The 21,421-nt window shown below is 45.2% G+C and overlaps 1 protein-coding gene across 14 annotated transcripts; it reads right to left on the reverse strand.

The window, feature by feature from the left end:
• Nucleotides 1-288: 288 nt before the first annotated feature.
• Nucleotides 289-21,258, reverse strand: SQSTM1 (sequestosome 1). Of its 14 annotated transcripts, none has more exons than XM_072631249.1 (9): nt 20,855-21,258; nt 14,914-15,009; nt 13,408-13,520; nt 13,279-13,305; nt 12,430-12,589; nt 12,130-12,213; nt 1,850-2,028; nt 1,321-1,510; nt 289-996 (listed from the first exon to the last, which is right to left on the reverse strand). In XM_072631249.1, exons 1-9 carry the CDS (start codon nt 21,027-21,029, stop codon nt 839-841), a joined length of 1,182 nt encoding a protein of 393 aa, XP_072487350.1. In that variant the 5' UTR covers nt 21,030-21,258; the 3' UTR covers nt 289-838. The 14 variants fall into 14 exon arrangements, with proteins under 14 accessions (XP_072487350.1, XP_072487353.1, XP_072487346.1 ...); XM_072631252.1 differs by having other exon boundaries at nt 1,435-1,510; nt 1,802-2,028; XM_072631245.1 differs by having other exon boundaries at nt 1,802-2,028.
• Between the last annotated feature and the right edge of the window lie 163 nt (nt 21,259-21,421).

Genomic DNA, 21,421 nt, shown 5'->3' on the forward strand with positions numbered 1-21,421 from the left:
GTGATTTGCTCTCAAACAGACTGAAGCTTCTTTCTGAATTAACAAGTTCCATAAACTTGGTGAAACCAAAGGGGATGTGTTATAAAACCCACTTAACTTTAAAACAGGCTTAATCTTTCCATTTATGGAAAATAATCCTAACATACGCTGTGTCCAAATATTTCTCCCCTCCAGCTTCTTCAACACATTCTTGTGATTTTGTGCATTAGGCTTTTAAAGTGATAGGGATGTCCATGTGGGCAGAGAACCTTATCTATATTTATAGCTCTCCCAGTGATGAGAACTCAGTAAAGGCTGAATAAATGTTTATTGAATGAATGGCATTGGATATGGCAAATTTTTCTACCAAAAGAAGGCAACATTAGTTCTTCACAAGTTTAACTGCAGAAACCGTTACAGAGGTGAAAAGCCAACGACACTTAATTTTAAGACAACTGACATGAACATGACTTCTCTTACACCAGAGCTAAGGAAACATGGAAACAAAGCACTAGGAAAGCCTGTCCTTTGCTTTGCCTTCATGCCCTCCTCCTCACAAAATTGTTCCTTCACAAAATGGTGAAGGGATGCCCAAGGTGAGCTACTGGCATCATTGTTTGTTTCCTGCCTCCCCCCCTTGAAACAATGGCACAATGGTCAGAGGTGGGTGCGCTGGTGCTCACCATGGCCTAAGTAAAAAGTGAACTGATATGGTTTCCAACATGACCGAACATAAAACTAAGAACTTTCACAAAGATGAGCTTAATTTCCAGAGAAGCTGGAATTGAGACAGGTCAGTGTGGTTATGGGACAGAAAAAACAAGGTGAGAGGGAGTTGTCCTGTGAGAACAGGAATCCCTTATGGATGAGGTGGGTGCTTGGAATACTGGATGGCATCAAGAGCAGCCCCGATGTCATAGTTCTTGGTCTGCAGGAGTCTGGTGAGCCAGCCACCCTCATCAGAGAAGCCCATGGACAGCATCTGGGAGAGGGATTCAATCAAACACGGATCTGCTTCTGCCAAAGACAAGAGAAGTCATGAAGATTCCTGCAGATGTACCCACAGGACTGGTCACTCTCCCCTAGGGGCCTTGACTACCTGTACCTAAAACATCTGGGCCACTTGTTGCATCTTCAGCTAGACTTCCTAGTTAAAGATTTACTCCTGATTTAAATTTAAAGATATCCCCTAAAGATAGGGTATCCAAGTACCCTAATGGAGGGAAGCCTTATTTAGAAGAACTTCATTATCTCTACTTACAGTTTAAAAACACAGCAGTCACTTAAGGGGAGAATGGAACCCCCAAAACAAAGTACTGTGAGTTACTGAAAACCACTTGCCTGGTGGAAGATGTGGGTATAAGGCAGCTTCCCTGAGCCCTGTGGGCCCCTCTTGAGAATGGTCCATGGAGTTTGAACCATCTGTTTCTGGCATTTGTAGGGACTGAAGTTCACCTGTGGAAGGATCCACTTCTTTCGAAGACAAGTGAGTCCAGTCATCATCTCCTCCTGAACCAGTCTCTGCCTGTTCCTGAGGAAAGAAGAGAGATCACACCTAACTAAAGCATGAAGCTGAGGAGCTAATACAGTTTCAAGTTGGCTAGAGATCCAAGCTGTCATGGCTTTTTGGTTGAGATGTATGAAGAGTCAATAATTCTGTCTTCACTGAGTTTTATTCTGAGACGCTAACTTTCACAGCTAGAATTAAAATTTCTGTAACTGACCAAATTATCCTAAGATGTTCACTAGAACAGAAATGCCCAAATTTATAATACATGACAATTAGGAGGATAAAAGCAAGCTTAGAGTGGTCTCAGCTTACTTGGGACACTGGGTTCTCATCCACCTGCATGGAAGACTCCACAATCACCTTCTCCATCTGCTCAGAGAGGGCCTCCATGTCAGCACTCTGGAGGGTCTCTTGGCTCTGGCTGGATGAGCAGTTGCTTGGCTGAGGGCTACCCTTCTCGTCACTGTTGGGCTGAGAGAAGGGTGGAGTTACCTTGCTTCTTTTTCCACCATGTTCTACATCAATGTCAACATCAATACCTGAAAAGCCAAAAAGTATATTAAAGCAACCACAAACATCAAAAAGCTTAGAACTCTTGATTACAGTAATGTAAATGAAAACTAACTGGGGAAGCTCAACTTGGATTAATTGTAATGAGCTGTCTTAATTCATGAGAATAGAAGACATTCTAGAGGCACAGAGTTAACTAATCTTGCTCATTAATGAATTTATTAGTATTTATTAAGTAACTGGTATTGGATAAGGTACAGCTAGGTGGCACAGTGCGGAGTGCTAGGCCTGAAGCCAAGATGACTCACTTTCTTTCCTGACTTCAAACCTGTCCCCAGACGTTTACTAGCTGTATGACCCTGAGCAAGTCACTGTTTGCCTCAATTTCCTCATCTGTAAAATGATCTGGATAGGGAAATGGCAAACTATTCCTATCTGCAAAGAAAACGTAAAATAGGGTCACAGAAGAGTCAGACACAATTGAAATGACTCAACTGGGCTAGGCCTTAGGAAGAAAGATTCAGTCCCGTTTTTCTCAATGAGTTTACAATTTGGGGGCTAAAAGAAAGGAAAATACAGATCTCTCCACTCAGGTGGAAGAAGAATAAGGGTGAAGAACATTGCCAATACCACAGCCTTATTGTCCTTTGGCTTAACTACTTTTCTATTACAAAAAGGAGGGCTCAATGTTGGGGGGGAGGTTGAAGAAATAGTGGAAAAGACATCATTCCAATTGGTAAGAGAAGACAGAAGTAGGCACAGCCCCACTAATGCAAACCTGTAACTCGCTACTTTGCATTCTTTTAAGGGAGGAAAGAAACCAGGCGATCATTCAAACACCTCTCCAGGACAAGGCAAAATAAAACCAGGGTGGAGGCTTTTGCAAGTCTCAAATTCCTCCTTCTGATCTATGTAGCCCACACATAGGCTCTATGGACCGCGGCAAGCACGCAGACAGAAAGGCAATCGATGCTACCTTCTCACCTACAAATGAACTCCAGAATCTCCATGAGACTGGTTATTTATGAGTTAAAACCACCGAAGGAATGAATAATGAGAGCTCTGCAAGGACCTGGTCATCAGCTCTACCTCAAAACCACCTTGTTACTGTGGTAATGCCTGGTGACAGCATTCATAGAAGCCTTGGTGAGGAAGTCCAAGCCTTGAGAAGTGGCCCCCTAGAGGCAACCCAAGAAGCATCTCACTCCTCCTGCTAGAGGTGCGAAAGGGCTTACTGTTCTGTTTAAATGCATTTCTCAGGCTTTTATTGGACTCCAACTATGTATTTTCTTCACCCAAGAGTTCCCTATACTAGTGATGCGATATTGACTAATCCCCATCTCTACTATGTGTCACCCCTACTACGTACTAGGACAGCTAGGTGGCACCATAGTACACACAGAGGTGGGCCTGGAGTCAGGAAGACTCCTCTTCCTGAATTCAAATCTGGCCTCAGACACTTACTAGCTGTGTGACCCTGGGCAAATCACTCAACTCTGTTCACCTCAGTTTCCTCATTTGTAAAATGAGCTGAAGAAAGAAATGGCAAACCACTCCAGTATCTCTGCCAAGTAAACCCCAAATAGGGTCACAGAGTCTAACATAACAAACACTGAACAATTAACATGTTAGGAGCTGGGAATGCAGACACCAAATCCAAGCATTCCCTTCTGTCAGGAAGCTTAAGATATATTAGGCTAAGACAAAGATCGTAGACTTAGAGCTATAAGGGACCTCAGAGGCCAAGGGGCAGGAATTACTGGACTGTCTGCTAGAGGGCTGCCAACTACCTCTCTTCTCTGGAACATAATGCCCAAGATTCCCTTACTATCAAGTTTCTCCCTTTTAACACCTTGATCCTTAATAAAATAAAAGGCTGTTTAAGACATCTTATCTACAGAAAAGGAAATCCAGTTTGGTTTAACAATCTCCCAGAGGATAAACCAAAATACTCTGTAGTACTCCAATAAATCCTACATTCTAGACAGAAGGCCTACCTAATGGGTGGGGGGTGGGGAGGTGGTGACTGAGGCTGTGATCATCTGTTCTTTCGAGAGCAGGTTTCACTACTTCTAAAGGTGCCCATTCATCCATGAATTCTGACACTAAAAGGTCACAGAAACAAAGATTTAGGTATGAAAAGGACCTTAGACACCACTGACAGGGCAATGTTCTCAGGCCCCAGCCATAAGATCATGTCTCTGTAGATCTCCCAATTTCTCAGTAGGCCCCTATCCTGTGAGACAAAATTTTCTCTTGTTGCAAAACACAATCTCTTGTCAGAAAGAGACAAAGGAACGCCAGGGACCCAAGGACTCTCTCTCCCACCAGATCCTCAAGGTCCATGACTCTCTGCCATCTCCCTTTAACGTCTGGTATGCTCCCTACACTTTCCTGTCCACAACACACACGCACACACCACACACCACACACACCACACACCCCCACCCCCCCCCCCCACACACACACCCTTCCTTAAATTACCTTAGTATCCCTGACATTCCTTTCCCATCCTCAACCTCTTGCAGGTTCCTTAAGGACCTTGCCTGCTTTTGCTAAGCATAAAATGTTACAATAAATTTTGGGCCACTTGACTAAAAGAATGCTTGAGTGTACCCTCCCTCAAACCTCTTCACCACCATGTCCAATACTTCCATTTTTACAGATAAGAAACCTAAGGCCCACAACAGACTAAATTACATAAAAAGAGCCCCGACCTCATGGGACTGTTGTGAGGATCAAAGAAATTAACATATGCAAATTTTTCAGTGCTACATAAATACTACTTCTTTATTATCTAGGCAGCCAAGGAATGCAGTTGATAATGTGCTGTGTAGTCAGGAAGACCTGAGTTTCACTCTGCCCTCAGACGCTTACTAGCTGTGTGAGCCTCGGCAAGTCACTGAATCTGCCTCAGTTTCTTCAACTGTAACATGGGAATACTAATAGCACCCATGGTTTTTTTTAAGGGCCAGATGGGCTTAATTTTGGGAAACGTTTGCCATAGTGCCTAACACACAGTAGGTGCTTAATTAATGTTTCTTTCCTTGTTAAATGACTTTCCTATTAAGCATCTGAGAAAGAATTAGAATCCAGATCCAGCCTCTACATACCAGACTGCTTTTCCAACCTGATAATTTTCTAACACTGGCTCCATTTCTCAATCAAATCTGTATCACTAAGTAGTACTAAAGCAGGGACTCGAGTGTGATAAACTCATCTAAATAAAATGGCCTCCTGAAGAAGGCTCTTTGGAGAGAGGCCCAGGGTATCAGAATCCTCCAGCCTTGGGAATACACTGAGGCCTTCTCCCTCTTACCATGAGAGTTGCCCTCTCTTACGAGGGGCTACAGCCACAGCACCACTGAAGATTCAGAAAAGAAATTTCTTGTCACCCAAGTCCCTGGCACTGCCAAATGGTGCAACATCAAGAACTGATGACTTTTAATCAGTGGAAATGACAATGAAGAAGCAGCACTGGGGCAGCTAGATGGCAGAGTGGCACAGAACACCAGCCCTGGCATCAGGAGGACCCAATTAGCTGCATGATTTTGGGCTTACTTAACCCCTTCCCCCCCAAAGGAGAGAAGCATTACTGAGCACTAGTTGTTTTGCTCCTTATCTGATTTGAAGTTAAAACATGCTGCCACCTCCATTAAAATGGGCTCCTTGTCTTATTTTTCTACTTGAATCCTCAGCACTTAGAGCAGTGCTTGGGGCACACTGAAGTGCTTAATAAATGTTTCTCTCTCCATTCATTTCATTCACCAAGAAAGCCTAAGAGTTGGCCATACGTAAGGACAGTTTATCTTACATTCCAAGATGGACAAGGTCTGGAACTGTGATTTCACTGGCACAGGAAACTAGAGTGAGGACACTCCCTCTAGCAAGAGGACCTTAGTCTCAGAAAATTGCCTGCAATACCAAGGGAAGTACTGTGCCCAGTATGTAGAAAGAGGCAGGACCTGAGAGTGCCTAAGAACTTTTCTGACAGTGGAGATTTGACTAGAATTCAAAGTCTCTCTCAAAACCAGGGGCCTACACTCCTGGACTTCAACCTTCCATAAAGGTGTCCCTAAGTACTTCTGTATGTCCTGTTAAGAAGGAAGAGAAATCCATCACCAGGGGCCTTTCAAAGCAAATATACCAATGTACTTTGCACCTAGGGTTAGGTACAGATGTCCCCAACTGCAGCAGCATTGTCTGATTAAATTCTCCCAAGAGGAATCAAGGGACAAAGGATCAAGCTAAAAGGATGGCCTGAACTGGCTCTCCTTGAGAGGAAGGTCTAGTCTTTGCAAATGGCTGATATGCAATAACTTCCTCAATAACAGCTCATCTGGTAACTTGAAATAGCTGTCCCTGAGAATGGCTGATAGACTATTTCCCCAGTAACAGCTCATCAAGTACTTAGCCTAGAAATGAAGGAGTGGTTTCCCCAAGTTGAAATCTTGGTAATGCTGTCAGGCCAGGGATTCTCCAATGTTTTGTGCGGCCTCAACCCCTCTGGCAATCTGGTGAAGTGTATGAACCCCTTCTCAGAATGTTTTAAAATGAATACATAGGATTACAGAGAAAAAATAGTATGTTAGAATAGCTATCATGTAATTTTTTAAAAAGAAATTCCCAAGCCTCAGGTTGAGAACCACTTCCTGCCTGTGGTAGTAACGTATAACATCACAAAGAAATGTCGGACCATAATGTGGATCTGGAAGGGAAGGATATCTAGTCCACCAAAATCAAGTTCATACCCAGAGGGATGTATCAAAACAACCAACACTTATTAAAACTCCTACTATGTGCTAGGTACTGAGCCATGAGACAAAGACATGAAAAGGAGAACTGGGTTAATTTTCAGGTTAACAGTGACACAAGCTCAGGGAAGAATCATTCTCTCCAGGCCATTTCAAAGTCTTCACATGTCAAACAAGGTGGTTGGACTCAAGCAGACCTCTCAGTTCCTGCCACAAAAATACTCTTCAACCTTGTCCCAAGGTCACATAGCAACTTTGTGGCAGAACCTACAGTTAAGACCTATATGGTCTTCAATTCTCACCCAATGTTCTTTTACTACATTTAACTGCCTTCTCACCATCACAGGCTACTGCTGGAGGCCTTGGAATTAGGCTGTTAGTTCAGGGGCCAAGTCCCAGCTGAAACCTTTATCCTTTGGTGGCATGATGAAAAAAAAAAGTCCACCAATGGCTCTGGAATCAAAGGCCCTATGTTCAGAACTCTTCCGATGCTCACTAGCTATGTACTCTCTGTGAGCATCAGTATCCTTAATTACTGTAAAGTAATGAGATGGCCTAAGGTCCCTTCCAGCTCTAGTCCAATGATCCTATATGAATATACTAAAAGCCTCACAAATTTTAAAGGTACTGTCATGCTGAACTAAAAGAGGGGGAGCAACAATGGTAGGAACTACTCCTGGTGTCTCCAGCCCAAAGCAAGTCTAAACTCCTGAGTAATGGAAAATTGTAATTGTTCAGGAAATTGGGACACTCACGGACTGCTAGTGGAGTTGTGAACTGATCCAGTCATTCTGGAGAGCAATTTGGAACTACGTCCAAAGGGTAATGAAACTGGACATACCCTTTTTAACCCAGCAACACCACTTCTATGTCTATATTAAAAAGAGATGATAAAAATGGGCAAATGACCCACATGTACATAAATATTTATGGCAACTCTTTTTTGTAGTGGCCAACAATCAGAAATTGAGGACATGCCCCTCAACTGGGAAACGGTTGAACAAGTTGTGGTATATGAATGTAATGGAGTACTATTATGCTATTAGGAAATGATAAGCAGACAGACTTGAGAAAAACCTGTAAAGACTTCCATGAATTGATATAAAGTGAGCAGAAGCAGGAGAACATCGTACACAGTAACATCAATACTGCATGATGATCAGCTGGGCATGACTTCGCTATTTCTCAGCAATACAATGACCTAAGACTAAGACAATCCCAAAGAACGCACGATAAAAAAGCTGATGGTGTCTGAATACAGACCAAAACATAATCTTTTTTTACTTATTTGTTGTTCAAGTTTTCTTTCACAAAATGACTAATAACAGAACTGTATAACTGACTGCTTACTGTCTCAGGGAGAAAAGGAAGGAAAAGGTAATAGAATTTAAAACTCAAAATCTTCAATATTCTTTTAAAAATACTAAAAATTATTTTAAAATGTAACTAGGGAACAAGATAAAATGTTCTTAAAAAAAACCTCTCCTGGGGTGGAGCCAAGATGGCGAAGTAGAAAGACGCACATACACATAGCTCCGAACCCACAAACCACAGAACGGCAGAGGGGACTAAAACCCAGGGCGAATTCTGCACCCAGAGACCACGGAGTATTGGAGCAAGGGAGATTTCTGTTCCAGAGAGAACTGCAAACCTCTCGCGGGGGTCCTTCACGCCGTGGACTGGGCGCCGGGACGGGGAGCAGAGGGCAGCCCTGCCGCGGCAGCGACACCGTGAGGAAAAGATCCGAGCGGGCTACGGGGACGGGATCTCCAGCGGTGGCACGGCCCCCCCACCAACAGGTGACTGATGGGGGTAGGTGAGAGTGTCTTTGGCGGGTGGAGAGGGGAGTGGGGTGCCCCCATGGCTCGACCCCCCGGGAGGTGGGGGCTGAGAGGTGGCTGCGGACGGGATCCATTGTGGAAGGTCTGTGCATAAACCCCCTGAGGGAACTGAGCCTGAGAGGCGGCCCTGCCCCTGACCTCAGCACCTGAGCCTAATTTAACACTGAATAACAGCCCTGCCCCCGCCAAAAATCCTAAGGCAGGAAGCAGCATTTGAATCTCAGTCCCCAAACGTTGGCTGGGAGGACCAGGAGGTGAGGTGGGTGTGAGGAGAACATTCAGAGGTCAGGTCACTGGTTGGAGAAAATGCCAAGAAAAGGGAAAAGAAATAAAACTATTGAAGGGTACTTTATCGGAGAAAAGACACTTCCTCCCTTCCTTTCTGATGGGGAGGAACAATGCTTGCCATCAGGCAAAGACACAGAAATCGAGGATTTTGTGTCCCAGCCCACCCAATGGGCTCAGGCCATGGAAGAGCTCAAGAGGAATTTTGAAAATCAAGTTAGAGAGGTGGAGGAAAGACTGGGAAGAGAAATGAGAGGAATGAGGGAGAAGCATGAAAAGCAGATCAGCTCCCTGCTAAAGGAGAACCAAAAAAATCTTGAAGAAATTGGCACCTTGAGAACTAGCCTAACTCAGTTGGCAAGGGAGGTGCAAGGGGCCAATGAGGAGAAGAATGCTTTCAAAAGCAGAATTAACCAAATGGAAAAGGAGATTCAAAAGCTCACTGAAGAAAATAGATCTTTCAAAACTGGAATGGTACAGATGGACGCTAAGGACTTTATGAGAAAGACAGATATCACAGAACATAGCGTGCAGATTCGAAAAATGGAAGATAATGTGAAATATCTTATTGGAAAAACAACTGACCTGGAAAATAGAATCAGGAGAGACAATGTAAAAATTCTGGGACTACCTGAAAACCATGATCAAAAGAAGAGCCTAGATATCATCTTCCATGAAATTATCAAGGAAAACTGCCCTGAGATTCTAGAACCAGAAGGCAAAATAAATATTCAAGGAATCCGCAGAACACCACATGAAAGAGATCCAAAAAGAGAAACTCCTAGGAGCATTGTGGCCAAATTACAGAATTCCCAGGTGAAAGAGAAAATATTGCAAAAGCAGCTAGAAAGAAACAATTCCAGTATTGTGGAAATACAATCAGGATAACACAAGATCTAGCTCCCTCTACATTAAGGGATCGAAGGGAATGGAATAGGATAGATATTCCAGAAGTCAAAGGAACTAGGACTAAAACCAAGAATCACCTACCCAGCAAAACTGAGTATAATACTTCAGGAGAAAAAATGGTCTTTCAATGAAATAGAGGATTTTCAAATTTTCCTGATGAAAAGACCAGAGCTAGAAAGAAAATTTGACTTTCTAACACAAGAATGAAGAGAACCATGAAAAGGTGAACAGCAAAGAGAAGTCATAAGGGACTTACTAAAGTTGAACTGTTTACATTCCTACATGGAAAGACAATATTTGTAACTCTTGAAACTTTTCAGTATCTGGGTACTGGGTGGGAGTACACGCACACATACGTAGAGACAGAGTGCACAGAGTGAGTTGAAGAGGATGGGATCATATCTTAAAAAAAAAAAATGAAATCAAGCAGTGAGAGAGAAATATTGGGAGGAGAAAGGGAGAAGTTATATGGGGCAAATTATCTCTCATAAAAGAGGCAAGCAAAAGACTTAGTGGTGGGATAAAGAGGGGAGGCAAGAGAAAAACATGAGGTCTACTCTCATCACATTCCACTAAAGGAAAGAATATAATGCACACTCATTCTGATCGGAAAACCTATCTCATAATACAGGAGAGTGGAGGACAGGGGCACAAGCAGGATGGGGGGGAGGATAGAGGGGAGGGCAGGGGGAGGAGAATGCAATCCGAGGTCGACACTCATGGGGAGGGAAAGGACCATAAGAAAATAGAAGTAATGGGGGACAGGATAGGATGGAGGGAAATATAGTTAGTCCTATACAACACAACTAGTATGGAAATCATTTGCAAAACTAAACAGATTTGGCCTATATTGAATTGCTTGTCTTCCAAGGGGAAGGATTGGGGAGGGAGGGAGCTAAAGAAGTTGGAACTCAAAGGGTTAGGACCAAATGTAATGTTCTTACCACTGGGTAACAAGAAATACAGGTTAAGGGGTCAAGAAAGCTATCTGGCCCTACAGGACAAAAGAGAAGACGGAGACATGGACAGGGAGAGAGGATAGAGGAGAACGCAGATTGGTCACAGGGGCAATTAGAATGCTCGGGTTTGGGGGGGAGAGGGGAGAAAAGGGGAAAAATTTGTAACCCAAAATTTTGTGAAAATAAATGTTAAAAGTTAAATAAAAAAAAAAAACCTCTCCTGTTCTAGAATATGATGGAGGGAAATGTACGATTTCTAGTAAATGCACATCGGCAACTAGGTGTGGCACAGTGGTTGGAGTACTGGGCCAGGAGTCAGGAAAACCCAAGTTTAAACTTGCCTTAGAGAGTTGATAGCTATGTGATTTGGGGCAATTCAGTTAAACTGTGTGCCTCAGTTTCTCCAGCTGTAAAATGAAGATAATAGGAGAATCAACCTCCCAGGGTTGCAGAGAATCAAATGAGATAATATGCCAGCAATGCCTGGCGCATAGTAGGTGCTAAGTAAATGCTCGTTTCCTCCCTTCTTGTGTATAAAACTCAAGCTTCTTGTTAGGTTCTCTTGGGTGGACTGCAGTCCTAGCCATAGTTTCTTTCAAAGTTAGCCCCTTGCCTGTCACAAGTTCAAGACCAGTTTCCCTCTCTGAAGAGAAGTCTGGTCTCTTAAGACTAAGAGGATTCTTGTTCACTTGGCCAGTCAGTCATAGCTGACTCCCCCCCCTTGTCAGAAATTTCATTTTTGAGAGACAATGGACCTATAACTAACCTAATGTGTACCTAACTAGGAAGGTAGTGTGGCGTAAGAGACATAGTCTTGGATTCAGCGGTGGAAAAGCTGGGTTTGAATCCTAGTTCTTAATTTTCTGGATACCAGTGTCAAATGAAGGCTTGGATTAAATGAGCTAAAAATTGTCACTGCCCTCCGCCGCCCCCCCATCTGTGTTTTTATTCCTCAGACAATTGTGCCCTAGTTCAGATCAGTAGGTTGCCAACCTGCCTGGATATGTTAAAAGTTATGTCCTTGACTTTTATAGACTGCTGATAGAGGGTTCCTGTCTTCTACAGAACTAGGTATTGCCCATGGTTACCCAACATTCCAGGAAATTCCAGTTTTTCCAGGAAAAAGCATCTCAAGATGACTGAATGCTTCATGAGACCCATAACCAAACATATTTTCCTGTTAGCCAGGAGACTGAAGAACTGAATCCTGTGTCCAATTATAGGAATTATTTAACTCGGGTTCCAGCTGGCTCCTTTTATTTAGTTTTAGATCAACAGGCCCATGTTATATTTTAGATTTACAAGCTGCCTGAACTTTTTTTGGAAATTACCATGATAGAAATCCCAAATAAATTCAAAAAAAAAAAAAAAAGGTCACTTACCCAGAGGGCTAAGGGCAGCCGCCACACTTTCACCTACATTCTGCAGGAAGGTGACATTGGGATCCTGCTGTGAACTGGTACTAGCTGAAGCATTTAAAAACAAAACAGTAAGAGTCAATGAGTAAAAATGAATGCATTCAGTTCTACTTCCAGAAGACCATGAACTGGGCCAAATCCTTTTCCTCCCTTCTCCCCTTGCTAAACAATAGTTCACCTCCTTTGCCAAACACCTGCAGATCCCAGGTAGGTTGGGATTTATGACAATTCCAAAAGCAAGCCAAGAGCCCAAACCCATCCGACCTTGTTCTGCTCCTGGATTGGGAGGAGTCCCACTAGTTTCTGCCTGTGGAGCATTATGATTCATGGAGTGAGGAGCAGGGAATCCCCAGCCTGGAATCCACCCAAAAGGAGGGAAAGGCCCATGTCTCATCTTCTGAAGCCAACGTCGACGGGAAACCCACTGAAAGAAATCAGTCAAACCCACAGATTAGAGTTATGCACTCGCTTCCCCAGCCCTCCTACAACTCAGCGACCTACACTTTGATCACTGACCCATGCCCCCCTCAAAATTACCTTCACTTACTTTGTATATACTTATCTATGTATAGCATGTCTTCCTTGAGAAACTATCTCCATGAAGGCAGGAACTGTCTTTCTCTTACTTGTGTCACCAGCACTTAGCAGAGTGCATGGTACATAGTAGGTGCTTAATTAATGTTTTATATATATTACACATATATACACACACATACATACATGTCTCCTTTGATAGAACTGCAACTCCCTGAGGACAGGAACTATTTCACTTGTCTGTGTCTCCAGCACCTATCATAATGCCTAACACAATAAACGCTTAATGCTTTTTATGACTTGCCCAGGATCACTTAAGCTAGTAGGGCCCTGTCTCCAGCTCCAGTCCTCTCTCCACTACTACAAACTGCCTTTCCCTATAAATGGGAAGAAAACACAGTATTCAAATAGCATTAGATAAACGTGAGAGAGGTAGGCTGGTGCCAAGCTGGGCAAAAGCCTTGAAGGCCAGGCTCTATTTTACCTGGTAGGCAATGGTTTTTAAAGGAGAGGGAGGAGGCAGGAAGGTGGTGATGGATTGTGAGGCCTTACTTTATTTCCATGCTGCTTGCCTCTCACCTCAGGCAGATGGGTGTTGAACGGATTCTGAAAGACAATCATATTATGCTCTTTGTGAAGACCTTTGCCCTCACAGGTGCTGCAGAGGTCGTAGTCAGGGCAGACCGTACACTTGAAGCGATTACCCACCACTGGCCCATTGCAGCCATCACAGACCACGTTGGGATGCACCACGTTGGTGGGAAACTCCTGGGCACAGGGGGGGCGATGCTCCCGATGCTCCCGCTTACATTCCTTCTTCTCTAAAAGAGGGAATAGTGATAAAGAAGATGAGTTCAACATGCCATATAGCTTTGATAGCAGATAGCTGCACAGGCCAAGTAAGTCACTTAACAGTATGCTGCAACATTCCTATGCAGCAAGAAATAAAGATGATGAGAAGCAAGGGAAAGCTTACATCAACTGACACAGAGTGAAGCAAGCAGGACCAGGAAAATGACGAAGACATGCCCAGTGACAATCACATAAAGAGAAAGGAAGCAATAACAACCACCCTCCCCCGATGCTGTGAAACTTTTTTTAACAACACAGCCTGACCTCAGGAGAGTTGAGAAGATGGGGTTAGCCCCCTCTTTGCAAAGGCAAGAGGTGAATACTACACACCATGTCACACCTGGCTGACAGTGCTCAACAGTTTGGGTGAACCCTTTGTTTTTTAACTCTTTTAATCTCTTGTGAGTAGGAGACACCCCCCCCCCCCAACGAAGTTTAAGTAAAAACTAAATGAAATAAAAGATTTTTTTAAAAAATCATTTAAGCTGTTAAAGGTGCTCACTATTCACTCTCACTCAGACCTCATCAACCCTCTGTGTCTTATTCTTACCAGACCAACCCTAGAACTCAATTACAGGACCAATGGCAGACCGATTGTTTTCCCAATAGAACCCCCCTTGCTCCCACCCACCAGGACTCAGTAGCAGGTCTCAGGAGCTGCAGGAATAGTGTGTGCCTTAATGAACTAAGGACTGGCAATTGGCTTTATTCAAAGCCTGAGAGAGTCTTGTTAACAAGATGGTCACAAACCAGCTGCCTTTGGTTTAAAAAAAAAAAAAAGAAAAAAAAGAGATACACCCAAAAAGGGAAATTTTTCAAGAGAGACCTAAATATAATCCCAGTCTTTAAAAGTTATCTCTGGGATCCACCTGAGCCAGTCAGTCCCAGAAACACTTAGTTCTGACAAAGCCAAAAGTACAATAGAGAGAAGAGGAAAAATGGAACTCGCTTCCTTTCTATTAAAAATGAGTGAATGAGGAAGAAAAATAGAGCAGGCCAAAATTCCCCAAAGCAGCAGGCAGCTGTCTTTGTAATCACAAATAGCACCTGACTCATAGTCCCTTCAAAGGAATTGGAGCCCGGCTTCTATTTTTATATCCATGAATCCACCTCCAGGCCACTATCCTCAGAGGTCCCCTTCACAGGTAATAATGATAATCCTAAAATATTACTCCCTCTTCTAGAATACTTTAAAAAGTTTGCAAAGAGCTTTTCTCAGAAGCATCCTTCGAGGTCAGTGCTATTAAGTATTTTTAGTCCCATTTTACAGATGAGGAAACAGGGCAGGACTCTCCCCATTCTAAGCCCAGTCTGCACTATCAACTGTTAGAAATGAGAATCCAGCTTTAAACCCATTCCCACCTTTAATGTAAATCCGGAACAGATCTTCTTTAATGTAGCGCATTGCCATGCTCAGCTCATCATCACTGGAGAAGGCAACCAGGTCCCCATCTTCATCTAGATTTTAAAATAAGTAAAAATGAAACATAACATTAAAGTCAATAATAGTATTTGCGTAAGTTTTCCTGTTTTCTTATTCTGCCTCCTGACACAAGCTATCTGACCGCCTGAAACTAGCCATCCAACTCAATGTAACCAGAGGCCAAGGTCATGGGCCACCCTCTCTCTTCTGCGTCCAAACTGTACGTACACATTAATCTCAGCCACCCACATAATACAGTTGAAATTTTTGCTCATCTCTCTCTAATGAAAAAATTCCTCCCTCCTGCCCAAAAAGCTGAAAATGGGTTGACTTTAAACAGGGTCTGGGACTAAAGAGGATCAAAGTGGTAACTTGTGTTTACATAGATGGGTTTTCCCATCTGTCATCTCATTTGAGCCTTGCAGTAATTCCATGAGGTGGGTAGTACAAGTATTACTGACCCCATGTTACCCATGGAGAATCTGATGTTCTGCCAAATTAAACTGACTTACTAAAAAGGTTAGAAAAGTAATGTTCAACAACAGTCAAGAATCAAACCCATGTATTCTGACACACCCCTGACCCTCTTTAGAGCAGGGTTTTTTCCACTATATACTCTCCATGGGCACATACAGTTCCAATCAAATGGAACAAAAAAAGCAGAGGTTGGGATGTTGGCAGCATCTGGCTGACAGTGGGTGTCCAGTATCTGGTGGGAACTCTGCAAAGGGGTTCTGTGAGTCAGATTGACTTGACTCAGTGAGGGCAACTCAGTCAGAGTAGTCTCTGACAGCCTGGGGCAGAATCCTGGTAGTGGTGCTCAGTGGATCCTACTGGAAGAGTCGCTAACTCTAGAGCTGGGGGAAAAAAATAAGCTTCCTTGGGGGTGACTGGTCCCGTTCTCCCCTCCCCTCCACCAACACCTCCTCCTGTTCCCTCTTTCCAGCTTTTTCATTTGCCTTGCAAAAGCTGAACTTGTCTTTCCAATTAAGAGTTGTGAGCTTTTTAAAGAGCAGAATCTGTCTCAATTTTTCTCTGTATATCCTCAGTGATCAGCACAGAGTTAAGTACCAGCTAAGAAAATGCTTTCATCTATTTATTCCCTGCTCTGGGTGGTATTCCTATCCAGGTATGGATTGAATCAGATGGGATTCTGAATTTGTCTACAATTCTGGGACCTGTATTTCTGGAATCAGGCAGGAGTCACCAGCCAATGGTCATCTGAAAAGGTCAAGTTATTCTTGTTAAGCACAGAGGTGGTAAGGGATCACCTGAAAGATCAACCTCCATGAGGAAGGCAGGGAAAAAGACAATAAGGAGGCTGGCAAGAGTTAAGGGGGAACTGATATTTGGTGGTAAGTCTAGGTCTGGATATCAAATAAACAACCTAGCCAGCAAGTCAGAACAGCCTTCAAAGATGTGTTCTTACACATCCCTGGGGAAAATGAAAACACACGAATACTCAACACCTGCCAGGTAAAGACTTTTTTCTAATAGCTCTACTCTAGGGCCTAAACTGGCTGTCACCAATCCGCCCAGACACCAAACAGATAAAAAGGAAAACAGAAAAGAGCCTTGACCAAAGGTTCAGGGTATAGAAGGTCTAAATGTCTTATGTGAAACTGACTCTATCAGACCTTGGTGCCTGATGGTGGGATGGTTACTTAAGAGGAAGAGGCTCGTCAGCACCTGTCAGGCTTAAATGGGGGTTAGCCCATTTGAGTTGGAATCACATTCAGTCTTAAAACCCAGTCAGTTATCTCTGAGAAATGCCTCAGGGCCATTTATAGTATTCATCTGCATTTTCTCAGGCCCTTCCCTAAACCCTGTTGAAAATTTATCTTTTTTTATGTGAAGGGAAGGGAGCAAAGATTAGGATGAGACACAAACCCTGGCAGCAAAGAGGAGCAGTGGATAGAGAGCTGGGCTGGGGGAGGGAAAAGCTGAGTTCAAATCTAGCCTCAGATACTTGCTATATGATCCTGTATGATCCTGGACAAGTTGATTAACCCATTTGCCTCAGTTTCCTCATCTGTAAAATGGGTTTAGTAACATTACTTCCCCTCCCAGGGTTGGTCAGAGGATCAAATGAGATATTTGTGAAGTGCTTAGCACTGTATTTGGAGCTTTACAAGTGCTTGTCGTCCCCTTCCCTTCCCTGTCCTCACCAAAGGCTCTCTACAACAATTCACTCCCTGCCAGCAGGAAAACAGTGGGAGGTTCTTTGAAGAACAAACCACTCCTAGTCCAGGAACCTCACTAAGGGATGGGGAATACAGAGAGGCAAAAGACAGTCCTTGGCCTCAGGGAGCTTACTTCTCTATCTCCCTGCCTCTAGCCTCTCCCTTTCCCAATGAATCCAGCACACAGATGACTAAGAGAATCTTCTCAAGTACAACCAGCATCCCAGATGTGGAATCACAGAGTTAAAGCCAGGAAACACCTCAGTGATTCTATGGGGCAGTGGAGTACAGTAGAAATGGTACCAACTCCGGAGTTACAAGACCTATCCCTCATCTTAATACCTCTCAGTATAAAGCGGTCACTTCACCACCCCTGCACCAAACCTCAGTTTCTTCATCTCTAAAATGAGAGGGTTCGACTAGATGGTCTCTTTTTGAGCTCATGATCATAATCTCATAATTAACTTCATAATCATGAAACATAACCTCGGTTTTACTGAATTTGACACTCAAGAACTAAGATTAGAGTCACTCCCCTACCCAGCCCTACAAGTGATTCCTAGTTCTTGCAGGATTCAAAGCCCTTAAACCTGGTAACTTCAAAATGTCCATTCAACCCAACAAATACCTAAGTGCCTCATAAGTACGTGTGTATGTATACATATATATTCAACCCAACAAGTATCTAAGCACTTAATATGCATTCAACGTAACAAATATCTAAGCATCTTATATGCACACTCCAACATACATCTAAACACCTAATGTATGTGCCTAATAAGTATATATATATCTCCAATCCAATAAATATCTAAGCACCCTACACATTCAACCCAACATATACCTGAGCACCATATTTACACACACACACACACACACACACATAAAATAAGCCCCAGCCCTCAAATAGTTTATTATCTGGGAGTGGAAAGAGGAGAGGTTCAAATCAAATGTAGTTCAGGATAGAGAGCTTACTTTGGAGCAGGGAGAATACTACTAACTAGCATTTATGTAGGGCTTTGCATATATTTTCCCCCATTTTATTGTCACACACAACCCTTGGAGGTAGAAGATGATCATTCCCATTTTAGAGATGAAGAAACCGAGGCAGGCAGGTTAAACAACTTGCCTAGACTTGTCACACAGCTGGCGTCAACCCACTTCCCCCAACAACAAACTCCAGTGGCTGCCAATTGCCTCCAGGATGAAATCTGAATCCAATCAGATCTTCCTGACTCCAAGCCTGGCACTGTATGTGCTAGCTGCCTAAGGGAATCAAAGACTACAAAGTTAGTATACCTGGATCTCTGAAGTCATTTTTTCCAGGAAAACTCCCCCCCCCCCCAAAAAAATTCGAAAGTGAGACCTCTGCCTCACTTTATAATCTCATTTCTCTTTATCAGTGTCTCCACTTCCTCTCCTCAACCCCTCGCAATCTGACTTCCAACTTCATCATTCCACCAAAACCTTCTCTCTCCAAAGTTACTAATAGTCTCTTGGTTGTCTTTTTCTCCACCCTCGTTCCCCTTGACCTCTAACATAGTTGTGTCAATCTCCCCCCCTTGACACCCTCTTCTAGGTTTTCAGGACACCACACTCTCCTGGTTCTCCTCCCACCTCTCAGATTGTTCCTTCTGTGTCCCTTCCTGGATCCTCCTAATGATGCCACCCTTTAATCATGGGTGTCCCTCTAGTTCCTATACCTGGGCCCTCTTCTCTCTCACTTGCCATGGATCTAATTATCATCTTTATGCCAATGATTCTTAAATCTCCCTCTCCTAACCTCCATTTTCTCATCTCCAACTAACTTTTCAGACACCCAGAACTGGATGTCTAGTAGACATTTTTAACTTAGTTAAACTAAGTCCAAAGCTGAAATCAATCTTTCCCCCTAAATCCTGCCCCTCCAACCTTTCCCTTTACCCTCAGGAGCCACATCATCTTACCAGTCTCTCAGGTTCTTGACCTAGGAACGGTGAACTCCTCACCCATCTCTCATATTCGAGCCCTGCCAAGGCCTATTGATTTCACCTTTGCAAAATCCTTCCAGACACTGCCAACCCCCTGGGTCCAGGCCCTCATCACCTCAGGCTTTGATTACAACATCCTGCTGTGGGGATGGGGTGTCTGCAGGCTTCTCATCTCTCCTTCTTCCAATCTATCCTCCAAGCCACTAAAAGTGATTTTCCTATGTTCAAGTCCGATGGGGTCAACCCACCTTCCCCTACTCAATAAACTCCAGGGCCTCCCTATTGTCTCTAGGATCAAATACAAAAAGCTCTGCTTGGCCTTGGAAAGCCCTTCACAACCTTTTCAATCTTCTTACACCTTACTCGCCCCTACAGGTACTCTTTCTTATCCAGCGACACCAGCCTCCTGGCTGTTTCACGAACTCCAACCCTCAGCTCTGGGCATTTTCTCTGGGTGTCCTGAGCCTAGAAAGTTTTCCCTTTGGTGTTGACTGACCTCCCTGGTTTCCTACAGGAAGCCTTCCCCAAACCCTTTAAATTCTAGTGCCTTCCCTCTTTATTCTGAATGTAGCTCTCTTTCTACGTATTTATTAGCATGTGGTCTCCTCCATTAGACTGTCTGCTGCCTCTTTTGGTGTGCACGGATCTTGTGTTGCCTAAGGATACATCGATTTAAACCAATCCAATCTCCAAGGGTGGTCTCTAAGTGGGATTTCCCCCCCACTCTTTGACTATACAAACATTTCTGGAAAAAAAGTTTAGCTCGTTTGTGGGATTCATCACACGTTATTTTACTAATTAGTTTGGAGACGGTGAGACAGAAAATGGTCACAGATTCTGGAAACTTCTGCCCTGGGGGGAGTAGAAAAGCCAAGGACTACTCTGGGGGCGGGAGGGCCGCCACCGTGGGCTCCGTCCAGGTCCAGCTCGGGCAGTCACAACAGGACCAGGAGGCTGGCGGGCGGCCAGGCCCAAAGCAAGGCTGGAGCCGTAGCAGCGCCAGTAGTAACGCTTCCATGGAACACTCACGCACAACAGCGCTGGCAGCTTGGCCTTACTTCTAATGCCCATTTTACCGACGGGGACGCTAAGGCAGGAGGCGATGAAGCGACCCGCCCGGCGCCGCACGGCTGGGACAAGTTTGATGCCACTCCTGCCAGGGCACACGCGGGCACCGAGACACACACCTCCAAGCCAGGCACACCCTAACCGCCCCCAAGCTCCTTCCGGATCCTCCTCCTCAAAACTCTGAACCTTGGCTTACTTATTCGCATGTTTGTATAAACAGACTTGCTCGTGCAACAGGCTGCTAGATACGCGTACAGCCGCCGATATACGTACACACGTATTACGCATCCACGAGTGTGTGTACACACCCCCACACCCCCAAAACCAAGTGAACTCCTCGGGGGTAGGAGCGCCACCATTTTTCTGTCTCCAGCGCCTCGCACACAGCAGCGTTTAATAAACGCGGGTGGCTGCAGGCGGGCCAATCCTAGCCTAGCTCCCGGGGGACACGGAGACCTCGGCGGGGGTCGGTTCGGCTCCCGCCCAGCCTCGGCGGTTTGGCCCGCGTCACGGCACACGGGGTCCGGTTACGTAAGCCCGGCTCGGCCCGACGCCAGATAAACAAGCGGCAGGGTCAGGGCGGGCCAGAGCCGGCTGCGGGCTCGGAGCCCCGCTCCCGGCCAGGCCCCCGCCTGCCCGGCCCGGCCCCGCGGCCTCACCTCGGTAGTACACCTGGAAGCCGCCGGGCCGCAGCGCCGGGAACACCTCGGCCACGCGGCGGAGCAGCTTCTCGCAGCGGCCCGGGCCGTCGAGCGGCTCCACGGTGAAGCGGCGGATCTCCCGGGCCGCCTCCTCCTTGCCCATCAGGTAGGCCTTCACGGTCAGCCGCTCCATCTCGGCGTCGGCGGCACTGTGCAGGCGGAGAGGCCGGTCTCGGCAGCTGAAAACACGGACGAAGGCGACCTGCGACCCGCAGACGTTGGGACGGCGTCTCCGGCGAGCCCGCCCCGCTCAGGTCTTATACACGACGCCCGAGTCTCCGCCCGGCTGGGGCGGGGCCGGGAGCTACGCGCCCCCCCCCCGGACCCCGCCCGCCCCCCTCCCCTCACGTGTCCCTCGGTGCTAGCTCACGCCCCGAAGCGGATCCCTCGTGCGCTGCCGAAATAAACAAGTGGGGGGAGGGGTCTGCCGTTCGGTCCGTAGTGGCGGAGCTGGGGGCTCTGCGACCCTGGGAGGCATCAGAGTGGGGGCGGGGAGCAGTTCCCACGTGCCAGGGGATGCAGCTG

Source organism: Notamacropus eugenii, chromosome 1 (genome assembly GCF_028372415.1).
Source record: "Notamacropus eugenii isolate mMacEug1 chromosome 1, mMacEug1.pri_v2, whole genome shotgun sequence".
NCBI lineage: Eukaryota > Metazoa > Chordata > Mammalia > Diprotodontia > Macropodidae > Notamacropus > Notamacropus eugenii.